The 21,897-nt window shown below is 29.3% G+C and overlaps 1 protein-coding gene across 6 annotated transcripts in view; it reads left to right on the plus strand.

Annotated features, from left to right (window-relative positions):
- LOC118200393 (solute carrier family 38 member 10) overlaps positions 1–21,897 on the plus strand; it is an 85,854-nt gene that overhangs the window by 56,222 nt on the left and 7,735 nt on the right. For all 6 annotated transcript variants that reach the window (XM_085818941.1, XM_085818946.1, XM_085818942.1 and 3 more), the window contains 4 exons: positions 4,386–4,568; positions 11,306–11,536; positions 19,067–19,238; positions 19,424–19,498. In XM_085818941.1, coding sequence (XP_085675067.1) covers positions 4,386–4,568; positions 11,306–11,536; positions 19,067–19,238; positions 19,424–19,498 — 661 coding nt within the window. The remainder of the gene's footprint in view (positions 1–4,385; positions 4,569–11,305; positions 11,537–19,066; positions 19,239–19,423; positions 19,499–21,897) is intronic.

Genomic DNA, 21,897 nt, shown 5'->3' on the forward strand with positions numbered 1-21,897 from the left:
CTCGCACTGTGACAAAAATGACAGTATCTAAAGCCATCAAATTTTGAATAATGTAATCCTCCACCCGAACATGGGCATCTGGGCGGCTGAATTTCGAATTTGTTTGTTTTAACGAATTTTCGATTAACAAACTCAGCAAATTCAGAGAGAGCACTGTACGGAAAATAACAGTTTTATCTCCAGTGCGGAAATTCTAAAAATATGCTGTTTTAAAATGTATGTGGTTTACGGGCAAAGAACATAATATTCAGTAAATATAGGTAACACACAAAACATTAAAAAAAGGTTCCTTTTGGGCGTAATATAAAATCTGAGTGCTTCTAAATTTTATTTTACTTTTTTCCCCCCTTCATTACACTCAGAAAATTTTATGCTCCGAATTTTATAAATTACTAAAATAAATATTCCACTTTTATATTATTAAGTTAATGATGAGATAATCAAATAGATGATTGTTTTGTAATGTTATTATAGTTTTGAAAATCACTTCCTAAAAATGGTCATTAAATTTTTTTAAAAATTATCAGATCTTGTTTAATGTTACTTTATTTATTTCAAAGCATCACATACTACCAATCTTATTTAATTTTACATTATTTGTATGCAAAATTAAGTTCATAAATTTTGTGCTTAGAGTTTTACCAAAATAAAGAAGTTTGTACAAGAATTACATGTGAAAAAAATAGGCGAAATGCAATAAAAAGTGCTTTAATGAGATATATTAAATCCTATTTGGAAAAAACTGTGGCTTTCATAATCTCATCACTATACAACGTATTAACATTTAATAATTAAAAAGAGTTATGTGATACAAACACCATAGGTTTCAGTGTTAAAGTAAACCAGATCGTCCCTACTCTTTCTTGCCGACATGTTGGTGACGCACGTCCCACCCACTGAGTTAGTATCCCACCCACTCTCATAAGGTCCATGAGTGCAGCATGCTCCTTTAATATCACTGAGCTTCTTGATTAAATTTGAAACGTAAATATCTTACACTATGCAGACAGAGCACAAAATTTTCAAATCACAGCATTTTTAATGAAAAGTTCATTAAATTTTTATTAAATATGATAAAAAAAAAAAAAAAAAAGATTTGAAATTCAAAATTCAGGCTTTGAGGTGTTCAAGTGGAGGACAATGTGTGTTCAAAATTTGGTGTCTCTAGATCATCATTTTTCCACAGTGTGAGAAACATACATACATACATAGAGATTCTTCATTATTTAATAGCAGAGATTAGAACTTGTATAACATATTTCATTAGTATTTTGAATAATTTTATGTACAAAATTTTATCGTAGAAAAAAGTTTTTGGTACTTTTCTCTCAGCCAAGTGCAAAATCCTGCCAACTTTTTTTTTTTTTTTTTTTTTTTTTTTTTTTTTTTTTTTTTAAGACATTTTACGATTACTTACACAAGTGACCAGAACAAAATCGCCATTACCCAAAACAAAACTGAAAATATTCATCAGTATACAAAAAGAAAAAAAAAGTGTCATGAATATTTAAAGAAGAAATTTTTATATTTATTTGATTGTTCGACTCTTCCGAAATATGGAAATGTATTTGAGAATTTCCTCAAATGGATCCTATACTCCTCCATATAAATTGGGTCAGGTAAGACTCCACGTGTTAATGGAAAGTGCCCTGATTTTTTTTTTTTTTTTTTCTTAATTTTATACTGTCTCAAAGTTGTTTAATTTTTTGTGTATTTACACCAGTTCGGGGGTCAACAAAATTATACCTTTGAAATGCTGTAGAGCAGCTTCTTTAATTTTAGTGGTGCAGTAACCCTTCCAGGAATCAGAATAAATAATAGCTCCCTTTTCAGTATTGTTTTTTATCATGTCTAAGAGTACTGGTAGAGAACATTTTGGAACTTAGGAAGCATTCATCGGTTTTGAGGCAAATACCACCATTAATATCCACTGTTGCGGAAGAATTTGATCAGCATTGCTCTGTTATATGGTAAACAAGCTTTCATCAATTTCAACAATCATTTCAGAACCGCCAATTTTTTTCTGCTTGTGTTTTGATAATATTTCTACACAACCTTCTCACAAGTAGTTGCTCGAATCTACAATCATCAAATGATTCATCTCCAATTGTTTTCACACCATTTGGTTGATGTCATTTCTTCACTCCAAGCATAAATAAATCTTAAAGATGTTAGAAAACTTTATCTGGACATCTTGAACCACATGTCTTTACGAATACTGTTCTTGTTGCAGCAGGCAGAAACGTTGCAATGCCACTTAACTCCATCAGAAAAAGAAAATTTAATTTTATGACTTTTATTAATGTTGAATTTCTTGCTAATATCCAGCTTTTTTGGAAAAAAAAAAAAAAAAAAGAAAAGAAAAAAGAGATGCTTTAAAAATATGCTTCTTATAACAGCATATTTTTGAATTTTCATTACCTTCTTATTATCCATATCCCTAATGAAAAGTTGAGAACTTATTGAGAACTTTGGAGAGCACTGGTGATTAATTTTTCACCAAGCTGATGCACGAAAAGCAACAGCCATTTTCGAAATGGTGGCATACAAAAATTTCCATATAAGAGCAGTCAGTCAATAAATTTTAAGAAAAATGTAAGAAAACCTCAGTAATAAAAAAACTTGCCTTTTATCAGAAATCCTCCTTTTTTTTTTTTCTCTCTTTGTTATTCTCCTCCGATATGCAGTGATCTAATTTCACTCAGCATTGCAAGCCTATTAATCGTAAAATCTTTCCTCTCCACTTTATGCTTTTGTGTTGTATCGTGTATATAAAAAAAATATTTAAAAAAAAAAAAATTATAAAAATTAAAAATTCAAAAAAATGATTAAAAATTTAAAACGTTCAAAAAAATTATGTATTCTTAAGTTTTATACATTCTCGCTATCCCTAACCTTTCTCGAGCCATATGGCTCCCTCTAGTGAGCATCAAGTTTACTACTTATGCAATTTTCTATTTCTGCTCGCTTTTATGTAATTCTGATGAGGAGGTACATGGTTTTGAACCATAGGCACTCTATAATTTTTAATCATTGGCATTGGCAATAAATACACCAGTTCACTCAATTGGGTATGCCAATATGATGGATATGTTAGTATTATTTAGAGAAAGCTGTGGGGTCTTCAGGTTTTGTAAAGAATAAGTAAACTATAAATATCTAATAATAGTAAAAAGCATAATTTAAACAAAATATTTCAAATAATGTTTCGAATGATAAATTAATTACATTATTTTGAAATTTCTTGTAATTTTGTAACATAATTTATAGATGTATTTCAATTTTTATATTTGAATAGTTTAAAAAAAAACCTTCCTTAAGCAGGTAAAATTATAAAGTTTGTTTACATTAAAATTTTGGTTTTATTTTGACAACAAGAATTTTTACAGTAGATTTCCAAGCCAAGGATTTCTCTTGTAAAAAATTATGTCTTCAAGATTTTGTTATTTTAAAACATTTATATCAAAATTTTATGATTATTTTTTTTAAATTGTATTTCCTTTGTTTCACTAGTATTTTAATGCTTTTTTTTTTCTAAAAAGGCTTTTCTGTCGCCAAACCTTTTTCTCTTTGAAGGGGGGATACGTAAGATAAAAAAAAAAAGTGCAAATCAAAATTATAAAACGTTGCGGCACGCAATGAACTGGAAGTTGATCTGTCAGGACTATCCTTCTTCAGGGCACATGTTTTTGTTTTATTCAGCTTATAATTCCTTACTAAATGTAGTATTTCATCTCGATGTACTCCGTCTTTGATATGATTTAAATCAAATTCCTCATCATTGTAAATATCACGAATACACATCAAATAGTTTTCTGGTTGCAATTTTCTAATTTCGACTATGCGCAATGTATGCTTTACGCATGTGCGTGTTGAAAGAAATGTTTACTAAAGTAAACAAATCAATATTAAGCTTTTTTTCGTAAATTTTGATACACTTTAGATCATAATTGCTCTTTATTTCATAAATTACACTTTCATATGTTTAATTTTATAATTTCTGTATGCCATCTTACCAGATTTAAACTAATGATCTATAATCTGGAAAAACCAATAATCCGAAATCACCGAAGTCCCGACGAGTCCGGATTAAAGACTTTTGACTGTATTTGAAATATCAAGTGATTTTTGTGATTCTTCAAAGGTTCCCGACTGCCAAACCAAATTTTATCATCATGCAGCCTACACACACACACACACACACACACACATATATATATATTAAGCACAGTAAATTTATTGGGGGGTCAGGAAAATGTTTGCATTGGGGCCCAAGAGTTCTTGATAACACCACTGAATCTAAGTCAGTTCTGTATATGCTCATATTACTACAGCAGTCTTTGATGGACTAATAAAGCATGCTTTTTTTTTAATTATATTTTTAGGTTGGAACTTTTGGCTACATTGCATTTCATGATAAAGCAATTATGGGAAATATTTTGGTTTTGTTAACACCTTCTGTTGTGACCGAATTTATAAAGCTTGGATTTATTTTGACAGTTGCTGTGAGCTTTCCACTTTGTTTGTTTCCTTGCAGATCAAGCTTACATTCTCTACTCTTCAAACAAGTATGGTTTATTATATTATCTAACTACATTTTGTTAATTCATTTATCCTTGAAGTATACTCTGTGTCTCCTTTAAATATTTGATATGCATTTATGTTAAATAATTTATAATGCATAATTTTTATATCTGAAATGTCATGTATAATAATGAAATGTTATTTTAACCATATACAATTTATTTTTGAATATTGCTGTTTTCAAATGCAAAACGCAGTATTTATATATATATAAAGGCATAAAGTAAGAAATTTAAAACTAATATTTCACAAAGACCAGAAATAAAAATTCATAATTAATAAATTTCAAATAATCATAAAAGTAATTAGGGTGCTAGCCTAAATTACAGTAATGTTTATGGAGGAAAACTTTAACCCTTGTCTTTGCGATGTTAGTTCTCTCTCTCTCTCTATGTGTGTGTGTGGACCTTCTTTAGTAAATTTATTGGAAATTTTTCTTGAGATTTTAAAATCTCTTGAGCTAATTCAAGCTGGTAAGAAAATACCTCATGAATACATAAATTGTATATGGCTACCATTGTATTTTATCAGTTAATGCTAAGAAATACACGTAAACTAAAAAAAATTTCATTTTTGTTATCAGAATTTATAATGCGCAATTTCTGCTGTTTCAGTATCCTATACTAATACAATAAGAATGCGGTGTAAATGACATGTAAATCATCTTGCTAGCAGAGGATGAAGATTTAGGTGTCAGTAAATGCATTGCTGTATTATAAATGTGTCCTTATGCATTTCTTTGTATCATTATTTTTTATGATGTACTCTTTTATAATAATATAGTAATAACCTTTTATAATAACCTGTTAAATTATAGGGAAGTCAGGAATTATGTATGATTCACAAAGGCAAGTGAAGTTACATAATAAATATTCATATTTATATATATTTATCATTTAAAATAAATTTTGTATTTTGTTTTTGTTATCACGCACCGCTGATTTTTTTAGTATTATCTTTTAGTTCTTGCAGCTGAAACTATAAATTCAAGGTGTATTTCAGCTTGAAATAAGATAAAAATAATGTAAAACATGTTATTTGAGCCACCTTTTTTCTAAATGATGAAATTCTGCATTATGCGTTTTTTATTTTACATTACATCAGTAGAACAATATATATATATATTTAAATTGATATCTTTTTTATCTGTTTACTTTGTATTTTATAAGGCAGGCCTCGCCCACCTTTTTCGGCTGCATGTCAAAATCAATCAAAATGAGTGCATTAGCTTCTTAACTGTTTTGCCCAAATGCTGTTTGGGTGCCATAAAAAAGGACTTTTTTTATTTACCCTTACACAACTCAGGCAGCATATTTTCCTTCACCAATACACTGATTTTTCTAGCCTTTTTCACATTTTTACTCTGTAGTGTTTCTAATAAATGTCTCTAGTAGTCCGATTCTATTAGTCCACTCTGTTTGGGTGCCATGAAAATGGACTTTTTTTATTTACCCTTACGCCACTCAGTCAGTATATTTTCCTACACCAATACACTGATTTTTCTGGCCTTTTGCACATTTTTTACTTTGCAGTATTTCTAATAAATGTCTCTAGTAGTCCGAGAGAGATTGGATTGTAAAATCACTTCAAGGATAGGTTTTACCCCTTTTCATTAGGCGAAAAATTTCAACGAATTTGTTGCACGTCTTCAGTGTATTAGGCTTTGCAGATAGTATTTCTTCCCGATTTTGTCATGAAATACAAGAATGATGGGTGACATTAAATGGCTCATAACAAAATATAATTCTTATATTGGATCAGATATCGAATCTGAATTTTATATAAATGATTTTGGTAGTCCTGAGAGTTCTTTATAGGGATTTTCTAGTGATGATGAGGAAAGTTCAGATGATCTAATTCAGGTTAGGAACTTTTGTGAAATGAATATTAGTACTCCACCTCCGCCTCGATTTCCTTTCACAGCGAATTCACTTCTTTCACACTGATCTCCTTTAGCATGTTCTGCTTCCGCAGTTTTGTCAGGAAAAAACCAACTTTAAATAAAAATGCCTTTATTTTGCTTTAATTAAGAATTTTCTTAAATTAATAAATGCGATACTTTTAACAATTTTGACTACTGATTTGAATTTATATAATCGATTAGAATACAGTATTATTTATAAAAAATATGCTTATTTTTGGTTACAGTATTACAGGGAAATGAAACAGTTAAGTGGTTAAGAAGACGTTTTGGGTCTGTTGTATTTTGATTTTAGAACAATCTCTCCTGGTGAATAATAAGATAAATTCTATTGAGAATATAATTACAATATGCTTTAAGCATAAAAATTAAAATTATAATTCAATTATTATAAAAACAAACATAACTGAATGAACTTTATTTCTTTGATATCAATGGCTCCCTCAAGACAAATTCAAGTGTCTTAATTTTTTATAATTAAGCTACTTCTGTTCTTATTTAAAATAAATTTCATGTATGAAAATATTTGCTGACATTTATATGTTGAACTGAATACTAAAAAAAGTGGCAAAGCCCGCTTTTGGAAGGGGGAAATTATGGATCAGCATTGCCAAACTTATCAATTTCTCTTTGAAATTATGTTATTTTTTAAAATTGAAAATGCATGTTCATTACTGCATTTTTGTGATCAAACAAAGATATTGTTATTTTTTTATTTTTGATTTATGCTTATATGTAGTCTTCAACTGGTCATTTGATATTTATGTTTTGTAATTTATTTTTATAGATTATATTTTATTTTTGGAATTAAAGTGGGTCACTCAAAGGCCTGCGGGTCATAGGTTGCCTAGGCCTGTTCTGTTAAAACTTCCTTTGTATAAATATTTTTATTTGTGGATAAAATGCATGATTTACAAACCTATCATTATTAAAAACAGGGAAAAAATCAGCTATAGAAACAACTTCCTAATGTGATTGGACCAAATCATAACTGCAAGTCAATTAGCTGTACTCATCATCAGACATCATAGCCTCTATTGTAATCTGTAATCTGTGAGTGTGCTGAATCTTGCACATTCAGTTGCATGCTGATATTTTCAATATTCTGTAACAACTATTTTAAGTAGGCACGTTTAATAATAGGCTTTGAATGTTTTGTAAGCAGTTAAAAACAGAAATTTCAGTTGACTAGTATATATATTACTCTAACATGTAACTGTGTTGCTATTTAACTTCAGATATTACCGGTTTTAAGAAGCTTTGTAAAAAAATGCATTTTTGAGATATCATTTCTTTGTGAAATTCTGATAGAGATTAAGCATATTATCATTATTGACTAACTTTTAAAATTTTAATATGGTTGTCTCTTCATGCTGATTAAACTATGCTGTTTGAAAGCTTTTTATAAAAGAATTATTTATAACTAAGATTTGGATTTTCATTATTGGAAGAACAAAATCACGTATTTTAAAAGGTGATTCTTAGCTTTATTTCTTTAAATGTAGAACCTAGGTATGCATATACCTCTACATTTTTTTAAATAAAGTAGAAAAGGTAATAAAAAAATTTAATTTATAGGGTTCTGTGTATATAAAACGATGTGCTGACTTTCCTAATTCAGGGGAAGACTCCCAGTTTTTCAAACTGTAACTCCTGCCAACATGATTTAAAATTTTCTCTTGACTATTTCTTATTCCTAAAATTTGTGCTGATATTTACTTTATTTTACATATTTTTTTTTTTTTTATTATTTGCACCCAGAAATGTGCTTTCTGGCATCTTAAATCATTCCTCCCTGTATTACCTATAAAAAAAAATAATATTTCATCAGTGATGGGTTACAATTATGTATGTGATAATAGATGTGTCTGAAAATGTTATGTTTCAATTTTGCATTGACATCAAACTGACCTGCAGGTCATCTTGTGGGCATCAGCCGATAAGCACAAACCAAAATTGAAGTTGTTCTTTACCCGTTTTTGTTGCTGAATGGTGCAAGAAATGCATTGTGAAATTTTATAAAGGTTGACACCCAGTAAAATTTAATTAGAAAAAAGAAAGATGCTGATGGAATTTTGAAGTACAGTAATAAACTAATGTAAAATTATGTTTTAAATATATTTGACCATTTTGACAATTCTTCATAGTAATCCAGAGTGCAAGAGAATTTTCAATGTTGCTACTAAAATAGTAACTAAATTTAAATCTACTGTTAGTGATCAAATACTGGGAAAATTTTCATTAGCAAAAATAAATTTTTGAGACAAATGTCATGAACAAATTTATTATACTTTTCTCTTGAAGAAAGCAAAATCTTCACTGTTATTAATAATTGGTAAAAAAGCTGATTAAAGTGTTAGTTTTCCATAAAAATGCAAATGTTATGTACAGTACAAAGATCTGGAATCATCAAAGCATTGACAATTTTGGATTTCATAAATTTCCTGATCATAGATCATCAGCTTGAATTTAGTAGGACGACATGTAAACATGGCAATATTAGGGCATCATTTACTATTTAAGTCAGTAAAACGTTAACCCCTCGTACCAACCACTCAAGGGCCAAATTTGTCTGTGACCAACTACTAGATCATCAGTCAGTGTATCATCATTGGTAAAGTTGCAGTTCGTTGGCCAGCAGGTGTTTAAAAGTGGCATGCAGAAATCTCAGGTAGGTTTTTGTGGGGAATCACATTTACAGCACACCTGATTCCTTTTGTTGAGTATTTTATTCTGCATTCCTAAACTTTTTGAGGGAAGGGAAAATTTTTTTTTTTTTTTTTTTATTTTTATTTTTTTTATTTATTTTGCTGGTGGCTCAGAAAATATTGGACATCCAGTTGTTAGACTTTGTACTGTATATGAAATGATTTAGATGTTGCAGATGGATATACCATGGCCACTGTAGAAATACCATACTCATGGCTAGTTCAACAGTTCTTTTATTTTTGACATCACATTTTTTTGATACAAACATAGATGAAACAAAGAATGGGCAGTAACTGTGCCCATTCTTTGATGAATTTTCACATTTTTTTAATTGAGCAAGAACAACTTCAATAACAAAATGGTAAAGCAGGGAGTGAGTGCAACCTGTTCAAGATAAAAGCTGTGTTTAGAATAAATCCTCTTTATCCCTATTGGTTTCTAAAAGCTTCCGTTCTGAAAATCGAAGTTATTATTGACTGAAATTTATAATAATTATCAAAATAATAATATTAGTTTAATAATTTATATTACTTGTCCTAAACAATAGCCTTTTAAATGACTTCGAGTATATTGTATTTAAAGAAATGGTGCCATAAGAAGCACACTGCTTTTTTCTTTTGCTGTTTGTTATACCATTGTAGAGAGTGCTGTATAATGACTGAGTTTTAGGTGACTTTATTTCTGGAATTATAAGCATAAATGAACAAGCAGTTCATGAAATGGAAAGAATTTTCTTGAAATTTTAAGTTAAGTATTTCATCAAATGTAACTTATCTGACTGTGGTTTCTGTTCTTATTCTTCGTTGTTCAATGTAGAGTTTTACATTAAATATCCTTTCTGTCCCTTCAAATCATTGGATCTGCATATGTATTACAGTAAGGCTGAAAGAAAAAAGAAAATAGGATTGTGGTAATTAGATGTTATTGGAAATCAAAGTCAAGCATTGATATTTTTTGTTCTGTTATTGGTTTCAGGGTTTTTGTGCCGAGTTTCCATGTTCAATTTGTATCATGCTTATTCTATATACAATAGATGACACCATAAATTATTTGTATGCTAAACTACCAAGTTAGTAAACAGTACAAAACTGCAGGAAGTTACTTGAAACAATAAACTAAAAGCTAATATTTCATATCTCTTTTAAATGAGACATACAAAATAAAATAATGAAAATCGCACTTCAAAATTTTAAGGAAGAGAAAATGTTTATGAAATCATGGGGGGGGGGAAGTGGGTAAATTTTTAATGTTTTAGTACCTTGTACATAGTCTGGAGATTTTTAGAAGATGGAAGATCACATATTAAACAAATAAATAATAATCTATTGCATAATAAAGTTTTTTTCATTAAACTGGGTGGAGCTTTTGGCATATTTATGTTTTGTTCTGTTAGCTTAAAAATAATTTTAATTACTTAAGTACTATTATACTTTGTTTCAAAAGAGAAGCAGTTAAAATTCTCTCTCTGACAGTGTTCAAATCCCTATAAATGGCTTGTTTGCATGAGAATTTTTATGATTTATCTCATGTATGGTTGTGGGACAGTTTCTCTTAAAAAGTCCTCAAGAGAAGCATGACTTTCTTTAGACAAAAAGCCTTTGCTTGACTTGTCATAACACATTAAACAAACAAATAAACTAAATTATCTTCTACGTAGGTAAGACCACTTACACTTATTCAAATTTATTGGAAGCAATATTGTTTTAAAATTAATTTACGGATAAAAAATTTTGGTAACAATCCTGAAGTAATTGTTATTTTATAAAGCTATGTGTGTGTAGCTTTCATAGTTTCCCCCCCCCAGCGTTATCACTTTTTTACCATATATGATATGGGGTTAAATTTTTTTTAAGTTTTGAATAAAACAGAAATTGCTTGTTTCAGATTTCATACCATATTACTATGTAATTTCTAATTTAAGATGTTCTTAAGAGATGGAAACTTTAAATTTTTCTTTAATTGCATAATTATATAATTGAAGATATTGATGATAGTGTAAGCTTCATTAATAAACTGTAGAAAGTACTTTGTGTTAATGTTGAGACACTACTTTGCATAAAATAATAATTAAAATTTTATTTCATTTTTCAGGGCTTTGGTCATCATGATATTAATGTAACTGTAATACCTGATCATCGATTTAGAATTCTTACCATCAGCCTAGTTATTGTAACCATTGGTATTGCTATAATGCTTCCAAATATCGAATTTGTTCTTGGTATTATAGGCTCAACAATAGGAACTTTGATATGTCTCATTTTTCCTGCAATAATGTTTATTCATGATACAAGCAAAAATACAACAGAAAAACGGATGGCTCAAGTAAGTTATTTGCAGAATTAATCTGAATTACAGAACTGAAGTCTTAAAATCTTAAATCATGTTTAATTACTTATAATACACATTTTATAAACTTCTTCATGAACATAAAAATAGAATAAAAATCATGAATACATAGATTTATATATATATATATATATATATATATATATATATTGCTTTATGGTGAGCTTTAAGGTTAGTAAAAGTGAACGATTTTCATTTTCATGTATTCCATTTGGTGCTATGTATAGATATAATTATTAACTTCTCTATTTCATTTCTTGTGGTATAATTATCTGAAAGCCATTTAGAGTGATGGCAGAATTTGCAAAGCATTATGTCAGGTATAAGAAGTAACAATTTTTTAATAGTCTCATAGAGTAGTGGTTTCTGAAATATGGGCCATAAAATTTTAATGCTTTTATAGAAAGACAGGGTTCATATGGTCCTTAAGAGTCCTTAAAAGTCCTTAAATTTTTTGGAATCGATTTTTGATCCTTAAAAAGTCCTTAATTTTGGCCAAAATCAGTAGAAGGTCCTTAATTTTAATCATCTGAAATTTCTGTCTGTTTTTACGACTGCCATTTTGAGTGTGAATTAGCATTTTGGAGGAATATGTTTCGCGATTCACTGACGTATATGGTTATCTTTTAAATGGGTTCATAGGTTGTAATTTGTTTCTATTTCTAATATTTACTCGAGTTTCTAAGCAAGAAGTGAAACATCAGCATTTTGAAATTCATTTTTCGTAATAAAAAGCTCTTAAACAATTTTCGCTTTTGGGGATGTGAATTCTTTTATTAAATGGGTTCTAAATTTGGCGACTTGTCAACATTTTGGCGATTTTAACATCAGTTTCTATAGAAAAATTTTAATTCCGAAATCTGAGAATTTTTCGACGATTTTTTCTAAAACATCGTAACATTAATAAATTTCATTAAAATAATGGTATTATATTGAAATTATATTTAAAAAATAACATTAAAATAAACCATTTTTATTTTTCACTGTTATATTATAAAGCTTCATTTTGGCAACTATTATACAATATTTTTAATCTGAAAAATAAACAAGGTATAATGCTATAAAGCACATTTTACAAAACATCTCTTAGCAAAAGCAAAATTAGCTATGTAATTAATTAAAAAGTCTTCTTTTTAATTTTTCATAGTAAGCGTTTTTTCCATGTAATTGTCTCAGAGTATTCAAAATTCTCAGAATATGCATCAGTTTTCTCTATAAAATTAATTTTACATTTTTTCTCTCCCCTTTTTTTTCCAAAATATTTCTGGATTTTTGCTGTTACAGAATTGATTGAGATAATTTTTCTTTAGTATTTTTGACATTGCAGCTTGGAAAATTTAGAAGGATTTAAAGGCAAGATTTATAGACCCACGATTCTAGAAGATTCGAGAAATATGTGACAAAATGAAAAATGTCTCCATGGTATCAACAGGTAATGGATGTATTTATCAGAAAGTTTGCGATGAATTTCTTACTTTTTGGAGAACGTCTGGAAGAACAATGAAGGCATAATATTTGAATGTTTTACTCCTGATACTAGAATCTTTTTCTTAACATGTTTATCTTCCCTTTATTTTCTCTACTTTTCACTAGACACAAGCATGGAAAATATCAAAAATGCTTCTAATCTTATCACTTGAGAAGAAAGGAAAGATTATAGAACAGGATTTTTTTATTAATAAAGAAATTAAAAACTTACAATTTAAAATGTCTATCTAATGTGTCTTAATGCATCATACACAGAGCTGGCACTAGGCATTTTCCCATCTGATGCAATCTCTGTGGATCTTAAATTCAACTGCATAGTACCTTTCTAAATTCTGCTTCCTATGCCTGCTCTAAATTATAAATCATTTGTCATTATAATTATATATATTATATATATTTGTCATTATAAATCATTGTCATTTCTAGATATTGTTGTTTGGTGTGTCACTAAATTCTAAAAATTCTACCACACCAACTCTGTAACCGGCCTTTACCATATATATTTCATATTTCTTCTGAATTTCATATTACTAAATTAAATTAGTCACTTTTTCTATACTTTCTAAATGCATTTAGTGTTTTTTAGAAAAACAGAAATCTTTAATTAAATCCAAAAATTCTAAAATGAAAAGGAAACATGCTGAAGAAAGAAACTGAATACATAAAATTATTCTTCAAAGATATGGGCAGTTATTATTATGTAAATTACCCAATTGTTTATGATTTCAGCCTTTACTATAATTTTCAATTTCTGTTTCCTCATATGATATGGTTACTGAGCCAGATTAAATTAAATTGTATAATCTTCAACCACTAGTCCACATTTTTAGTTGAATTTGACTGTTCTTGCTTAATTATGTCACCGTGATTGACTTTGTTAGCATCAGAACATGCCTTTATGTTTGCTCTAAGCGCTTTTTAAATAAGAGGCTTATTTAAACCTTTGCCTGATATTGTAGTTACTTTCAGACATAGTGATAATTTGCTTCACATCTATTGGAGGTTTTGGACTATTTAACTTTTACCAGATCAAGTAAACCCTCATAGGTACATTGTGGAGTGGTTGACAAGTTAGGAGATAAAGCATGCAGAAACTAGTGAGAGCATTGGTTTGTATATTGAGGCAAATCTCTAATTATTGTTAGAAAAGATGCTTAAAGAGAAGGAAATCAATATAAACTGGCCAAAATGTTTGAGAAGGCGTCAAATTAAAATGATGGATAACTACTTTGTTGAGTGTTGTTGTTACAAACATACATATTTTGTAGCTTTTAATGTGTAATTATTCTAATATTGTTTAAGAATCAGTGTCATAAATTACATGTATTTTAAACTGTGAAATTTGATTAGATTTTGATTTTAATAGGGCTTTTTTAACAAATATTGTTAAAAAATAAAATTTAATTGTAGCCATGTAAATCCATAATGACTAAGGTTATCTAATTACCTAATTTAATTATTTATAATTAACTGCTTACCCTTAAAAAATTATCTCTACGTATTAAAGCGAGTTATTGCCTTTCATTAATACTCACTGTGGTCACAAGATAAAACACAAAAACGTAAAAATTCAAGTAAAACTTATTCTTTGCATCTAGTGAGACTTAAAAAACAACTTATCACCTCTGGTGCTTGAATGGCTTATTGGAACCTGAAAGTATATTAACTCAGTTACAACCCCTGGAATTCTGCACAAAGCTATGACACTAAACAGCATCAAACAGAGCCTGATTAACTTTCAACACTTGCTAACCTTGCCTTCATCAGGCCTTTCAAGTTTGTTCTAATCAGCAGGTCTTTCTCTGGACAAGCAGCAGCAGTGATAATATTCAGTCTTTTGGTTATGAATCATGCTGATTATTATCTTACTTCTCATTTTAACCTATGCCATTTGACATAAAATCTACCTGCTATTTATTAAACCTCTAGACCAGCAGGTCTCAACTTTTTAACTAACGCATACCATCTAAGCAAACATTAAAAACCTTTAGTACCACCACCAATCTTGAACAAAGCGCATATCACATAAATTTACGAGTCTGAGAGAAAAAACTCAATCAGGATGTTGGGATTTTAATTTTTGAAATAAAGAGTTAAAAATACTTTGCTTCTTTGTACACAACCTATTTTTTTCTTGTGTACCACCGGTTGAGAACCTCTGGTCTAGACTGATCAAGTATGTGACAAAATAAGTGATAAAAAAAATCAACATAAAGCTAACCATTAGTAAAACGTAAATGTCACTTATGTTCTTTCAAATATGTCCAACCTACACTGGTTATCATAAATTAAGGAAAAATCACAAAAATAGTGATAACTTCCTCAAAAATAAGCCAAACCGTGTAAAATTTGAATATATTGCCAAGTAAGAGTAGCTGAGTAAAACTGCAATATGCAAATTAGTGGCGCTGCACTCGGAATATGTCATCTGCGAGGAGCATAAAAGTCCATGTTTGAGAGCAAGCCCATATATTTAACTGTGACAGTGACATCAGAAATCTGAGATAGCCAATTCGTAACAATGACCTCCAGGCATCATTTGAATGCAGAACTGCGATGGAGAGCCATTGGGAGACTACAGGCAGGACAAAGTCAAACAGAAGTGGCCAGATGGCTAAATGTGAGTCCTTCTGTGGTTCATAGACTTTGGAGGCAATTTCAAACCACAGATTCGGCATCTAGGAGGTTCAGCGAAGGATGGCCAACTGCTACGACGAGCGCCGATGACCGATATTTGACATTATGTGCACGCAAAAATAGAACCGCTACTCCTACTCTTCTTAGATTCTCCCTTGCTGCAGCCACTGGAAGGTTCGTGTCAACGCCAACTGTGCGTAGAAGGCTTCACGAAGGTGGTCTGTATGCGAGGCGACCAGCCATTTGTGTGACGCTCATGTGACGCCATAGGAAGGACCGTTTTCAGTGGGCACGACAACATGTGCACTGGACGCATGATCAATGGAGGGTGGTTCTCTTTACAGATGAGTCCAGGTTTAGTCTAGATTTTGTCAATTATGTTAATTAATGTTAATTAATTCATGCTTAGTAATTATGCATACTACTTAGGGATCTATTTTATTTTTAGGATGATATTACAAAAGTGAAATTCAGGCATAGAATAATATTTTTAATTGAATTTATTCAGTTCCCATTTGCTCATAGATCCTTACTTTTTTTCATTAATGGTAATTAAAAGTCCTTAAAAGTACTTAATTTCCGTGTGCAGAAATGTGTACGAACCCTGAAAGAATACTTAATCTTATGGCTTTAGAACTGAACCATTCATTAATGGATTCATGCTATATGATACGAATGCGGTACAAATGGCTGTATCAGATTTTTATTAATTCTTTCTTGTAATTTCTGATTCTTCTGCTAGCATTAACCATAATGCAAATTAGATTGAGTTTAAATAATGGGCAAATCTGTAATTTAAAAAGGAAGTTATGGTAACTTGCTAATGTGCTTTTATTTTCTCAATAGTTTCCCTGTGCACTGATCTAGGTTTGATGAGGTGATTTTGAATGCAGAAGCTTGTTTGAATAGAAACCACAATAGTTGGAGCTGGGCTTATAAAAAGCTTTATTGTACACTAGCAGCTTCACTGCCAGCCTTCGTCTGGCTTTTAAATGTACCGGAAAAATGGCTGAAGGGAATACCAAATGTTAAATTTAAAAACAGCTTAGAATTTTACTCTGCAGAACAACTTCATAAAAAAAAGTTTTTACGTATAACAAAGTTACAATGAAATAAGCAATATCCCTTAATACAAATATTAATTATCATAATAAATAAATTAACCAACTTCCCTTTGCAAAATCTTAAGAACTCAAATGGTATAAAGGGAGGTTAAGGACTTTTTTTCTTAAAAAAATCACTCAAAACTTTTCAGTATCTTAAAGACAGTGAAATGAGCAGTAAATAACATAAAAGAATACAAAAAACAAAAAATTCTGAAAAGCAAAGTATAATTAATGATGTTTTATCTTATATTTTCAAGAGAAAAAAATTACAATGAAATAAGCTATATCCCTTAATACAAATATTAATTATCCTAATAAAAAAATTAACAAACTTTCTGTTGAAGAAAAAAATCATGCTAAAATTTCATTTATCATACAAATAGTGAAATAAGCAAAAAATAACATGAAAGATACTTAAAACAAAAAATTCCACACAGAATTTTACTCTGCAGAACAACTTTATCAAAAAAAATCAATAAAAATGTATTATATATATAAAAAAATGACAATGAAATATGCCGATCTCTTAAAAACAGTGACATAAGAAATACGATGAAAAATTGTTGCCAAACCCATATTTCTAAAAGAATGAAACTATTCAAAATGATGCAATTTCATCAAAAATCTATCAACAACAATAAGAAAGGAAAATTGTTGCCAAAATCACATTTTTAAAGATGTGAGATGCGAGAAGTATACTCGGAAGTTTCATTTAAAAAATTTTTTTAAATACAAAATATTATCATTTTTCAAAATTCTTTTTGTAAAAGCAGTTGCAAGGATGAAAGTTTAACGTGTCCAAAAATCAAAGAAAAATAAACTGTACATTTTTAAAAATAAACTTTTTTAGAAAAAATCCCTTTGAAAAGGTGTTAAGCTCACTTTGTTAAATAAATTCGTATTTAATCGATTTATTGAAACATGAAATTTATTTTAAGTTCAGAAAATAGCTAAGTGCCTACGTTTCATGACGATGTGAAAATGGAGTGTGTAGAGTAAAATCTCGCTTTCCTATAACACATTATGGCTCAAAATGACACGATTTCATCACAAAACTTAAAATAAAAAAAATTCAAATTTAGAAAAAATCGCTTTGAGGTGTACTGGCTGTTGTCTAGATGCACCTATGTACCAAATTCCATAGCCGTGGGTCTGTTAACTTACGCGCAACTCGAACAAAAGACACACTGACACACACACAGACGGACTCTTTCTTTTATTATATGTAGAGATTCTTGATATAGTAATAGTATTTGTGTTTCTGTGTTTTCCTCAAATAGCAGAGTTTTTCTTAATTAGGTGTATTGCAAAACATACCTTTTAATAAACTAAGTTTTACCTTGTGTATAAAGTTGAGAATATTAGTTAAATGTGAACATGAGAATTTGTCTCAAATTCAGATAATTTAAGCAGTTGTAATTTAAAGGTTAATTTTGCTTAATTTTGCAGTTGTTTTTAAAAAGCACTAATCAGTTTATCAGTTAATTTGAAAATTGCTTTCAAGGGAATAATGTCAGCTGACCTGTATGGATTCAAGGTTTCGTTAGGGCTACTATTTGACTTTACTTCTGTAAAAAAAAATTTAAAAAAAAAAAAATTGTTGAGCTGTTGTGCAACTGTACGTTGAAGGGAAAAGTGAACAGTGGAGGAACTAATTCACTTTTGGAATACCATTAAAAAAAAAAAAAACATACATGAATTGCTTTTGATTTTGAAATATTTGTTTAATTTATTTTTTTAATTTAAACCAGCTAACCACACTGTTTTGGTGTGTATCTGTTCATTAAGCCTGTGCTGTGACTCAAAAATGTTTGGGAACTACTAGTATAGAGTTTGAGTCATTTGTAAAGTTCAAGGTACATGATATGAACTACATGAGGGCAATGATACTCACTCATTGTAGTATTATCTCCCCCCCTGTCCCAGTAACAAAATTTAAAAAAAAAAATTGATTTCTTAAATTTCAAAATTTTACCACTGTACTAAGTGCTATGAACAACTCTTGATAATTTTATGATCTTATTAAAAAGATTTTAAAGAAATCCAATTTAATACATGTGTTCATTATCAAGCTATATGACTGGAGCTTGGAAAATATCTATCTTTGGAGCAAAAGCCCATCTGTAACCCTACTGTTGTACCATGCTGTGTTTATAACAATATCATGTAAATTCATAAGAAAGTTTAAAATTCAAATTTCTGTATTTTCCTTTAGCCATTTTTTAAAGTTATAGCATTTGGTAACTAAACTTATATATGTATTTTTCCATCCTAGATTCTTATGGGGATCGGAGTATTTATTTTAATTGCATGCACATATTCTACTTTACATGAAACCAACACTCAACCAGAGCCTGTACCTGAGCCAGTTAAGAATCTTCTCAAAGTTACACCTGGGCCACTTTTGACTATAAGTTCAATTGCACCTGATATGAAAGATCCACAGAGTATGCTTGCATATTATAACTATAAAAATTAAGTTGTTTTTCTACCCTTTCTTAGACTAAGGTTTTTAAATGAAGAATTCTGATGTGTCAAATTGCATTTAATGAATATGTAATTATTATACTAATTTGTACATTTATTTATTTTTGCATTTCAATTAATCAAAAGTACATTTTTAATTTTCTAGTTATATCTCTTAAAGATGACATAAATGTTGTTAAGGAAGAAAAGAAAGTGAAAAAGGACAACACAGTATCAAATGGTGGGCATAATTAAAACCACGATTTTTATTATTTCATTTTGTTTTTCCATTATTATTTGTTGTTGTTTGTTTTGATAGGATAGTAGTTTTACTATCAAATGTTTTTCATAATATTTTTTATTAAAAATGAAATATACTTTGTTTTTAATTTAAAAAAAAGGTTTATGAATAATTAGGAAATAGTTTTTAAGTTGCAGTAACATGAAGTATTAGATTCATCATTATAAATCTGGCATTTAGGTAGTTGCAATATTATGTATACATATTTATGAATATCATGAAATTAGATTAGATTATGGTTTCTTTGATAGTGGCTGTTATTGGCAGATTCTGTCTTTTCAGAAATGCTATATGCATAGTTATTAGATTGTATTATATAAACTGCTGTGAAATTATTAGAAATACAGAGTAAATTTAATGTTGTAGCAAACACATATTTATGCAACGAAGAGCAACGTTGCCGGTTCCAGAATTAAAAGCATTTTAGAAAGAAGAGAGAAGAGTAATTTGCTATTAATTTATATTTTAATTACTGGACATAAATATAGTTTTATTGCTCAGCTATAAAAATGCAACCATTTAATTGTTTAGAAAGTACAGGATTTCTACCACAAATTATTCTGTATTTTTAAGATGTATTTCAAGAGTAAAACTTGTGGTAAATTACTGTAGAAAATATGGAAATTTTCATTTAGCTGCTATAAAATTATTCAGTTCATTCTCTTGCAGTTGATAGAATAATTAGTTTTACCATTTTCATAGCAGCTACAGCAAATGCATGACAAGGCAAAATAAGTTTATATATTTGTTTAAAAAAAGTATTTCTTATTTGTATGAGTCTAAAAATATATTTATTTGTTTATTTCATATATATAAGCTATCTCTAGAAAGACTGAGAAGAAATTTATTTTTTAACACACAAATTGTGTATAGTTAGGAAATAAATGTTTGTGAATGTGCTTGAAGGAGTTGAAGAATTTTAAATTAAACCTAGGAATGTATTTGGTTGAAACAAAACTGAAATATATGATGACTACTTTTATGTACAGAGAATGGCATCTGTTTGTGATAAACATAATGCAAGCTTGAAGTTTTGCTTTCATGTACAGATGCATGTGAAATGTTGCAATAAACATGTGGTAAAGATGTTTATTGTGGTCAACAGCATTGGAGTAATTCAACCAATGTAAGAAAGGACATGTTTCATTTTCAAATCAAATTACTTGAAGTGCTCTTATTAGCAGTACTTCTGTGTGATAAATACACACAGAAGTAATGATATGTGTATTTATCACACAGAGTTTACAACTGTGTGATAAATACACATCATTATTCAAGAAAATCGCCAGTTAGTAGTGGATCAAATCGCTGAAATATAATACATTTCACAAGTGCATGTAGATGAGCATCAAGAACTTAAGAATATAGTAGTATAGAATGATAAGGCATACTTAAAATTTATCATTACTACTAGTGGATGGTTATTACATCACAGTTCACAGTGATCTTTAAAACAAAAAGGCAAACTCTGCCTGAAAAATCACATTGTTCTCCCATTTTAAAGAAGGCAAAACCCATAAATGCAGCAGGAAAAGATGTTTTAATATGAAATGGTTATTAACCAAAGTACTAAGTATCATGAGTGTCTTAATCCAAATGCGAGATTTTTTTTGTCACTTAGTGTAGATTGTAATATAAAATACTTCACTTTCTTATCTTCTTTAATGGTGTAAATATAATCTTAATAAATGGAAGTTTGTGAAAACAGAAATATGTACTATACAAATTTAGCTAAAATTTTTTGTTTAAATACAGGCCTTTATGAGCAGATTCTAAAAGGGTTAAATCAAGCTATCTAAAAATTGGTTATCAGTACAAAATATTCAATTACTCTCAGATATCAGATTTGAAGATTACTGCAGTTCAAGTCTTCATTCATGTTTAGGGATGTTTTAAGCTTCTTTTATGTTTAAAAACTCTTTCAAATTTTTAATCCAATTTAAAATTTCTAATTTATGTTTTGAGATTTTTTTATTTAAACTTCAATATTTTATGAATTCAGAAATTTCATTTAAAAGAAATTGAATCATACATCCTTAATCAAAAAAGTTCCAGGACAAAGGTCGTAAAAAATAGAAAATTGAATTTACAAGTAATGATCCTAGCAGCTATCAAAGTAGTCCCTTTGGCTATCTATACAAAACTGCCTACGTTTCTGGAGGTCTTGGAAGCAAGCAGGGAAATCTTCAACTGCGATGCTTGCAAGCTCATTTGTCACAGCCTGTTGGATGTCTGCAATAATCTTGATGCTTTCCTTTCAGTCACCTTTCCACTAATGGAAACAAAAAAATTACATTAACCTTTGACACAAATGTGGGATCATGTCTATCTTTTTCCAA

The sequence above is a fragment of the Stegodyphus dumicola genome, chromosome 6 (genome assembly GCF_044657685.1).
Source record: "Stegodyphus dumicola isolate Sdum_Otavi_A_Nest chromosome 6, ASM4465768v1".
In the NCBI taxonomy this organism is placed as follows: Eukaryota; Metazoa; Arthropoda; class Arachnida; order Araneae; family Eresidae; genus Stegodyphus; species Stegodyphus dumicola.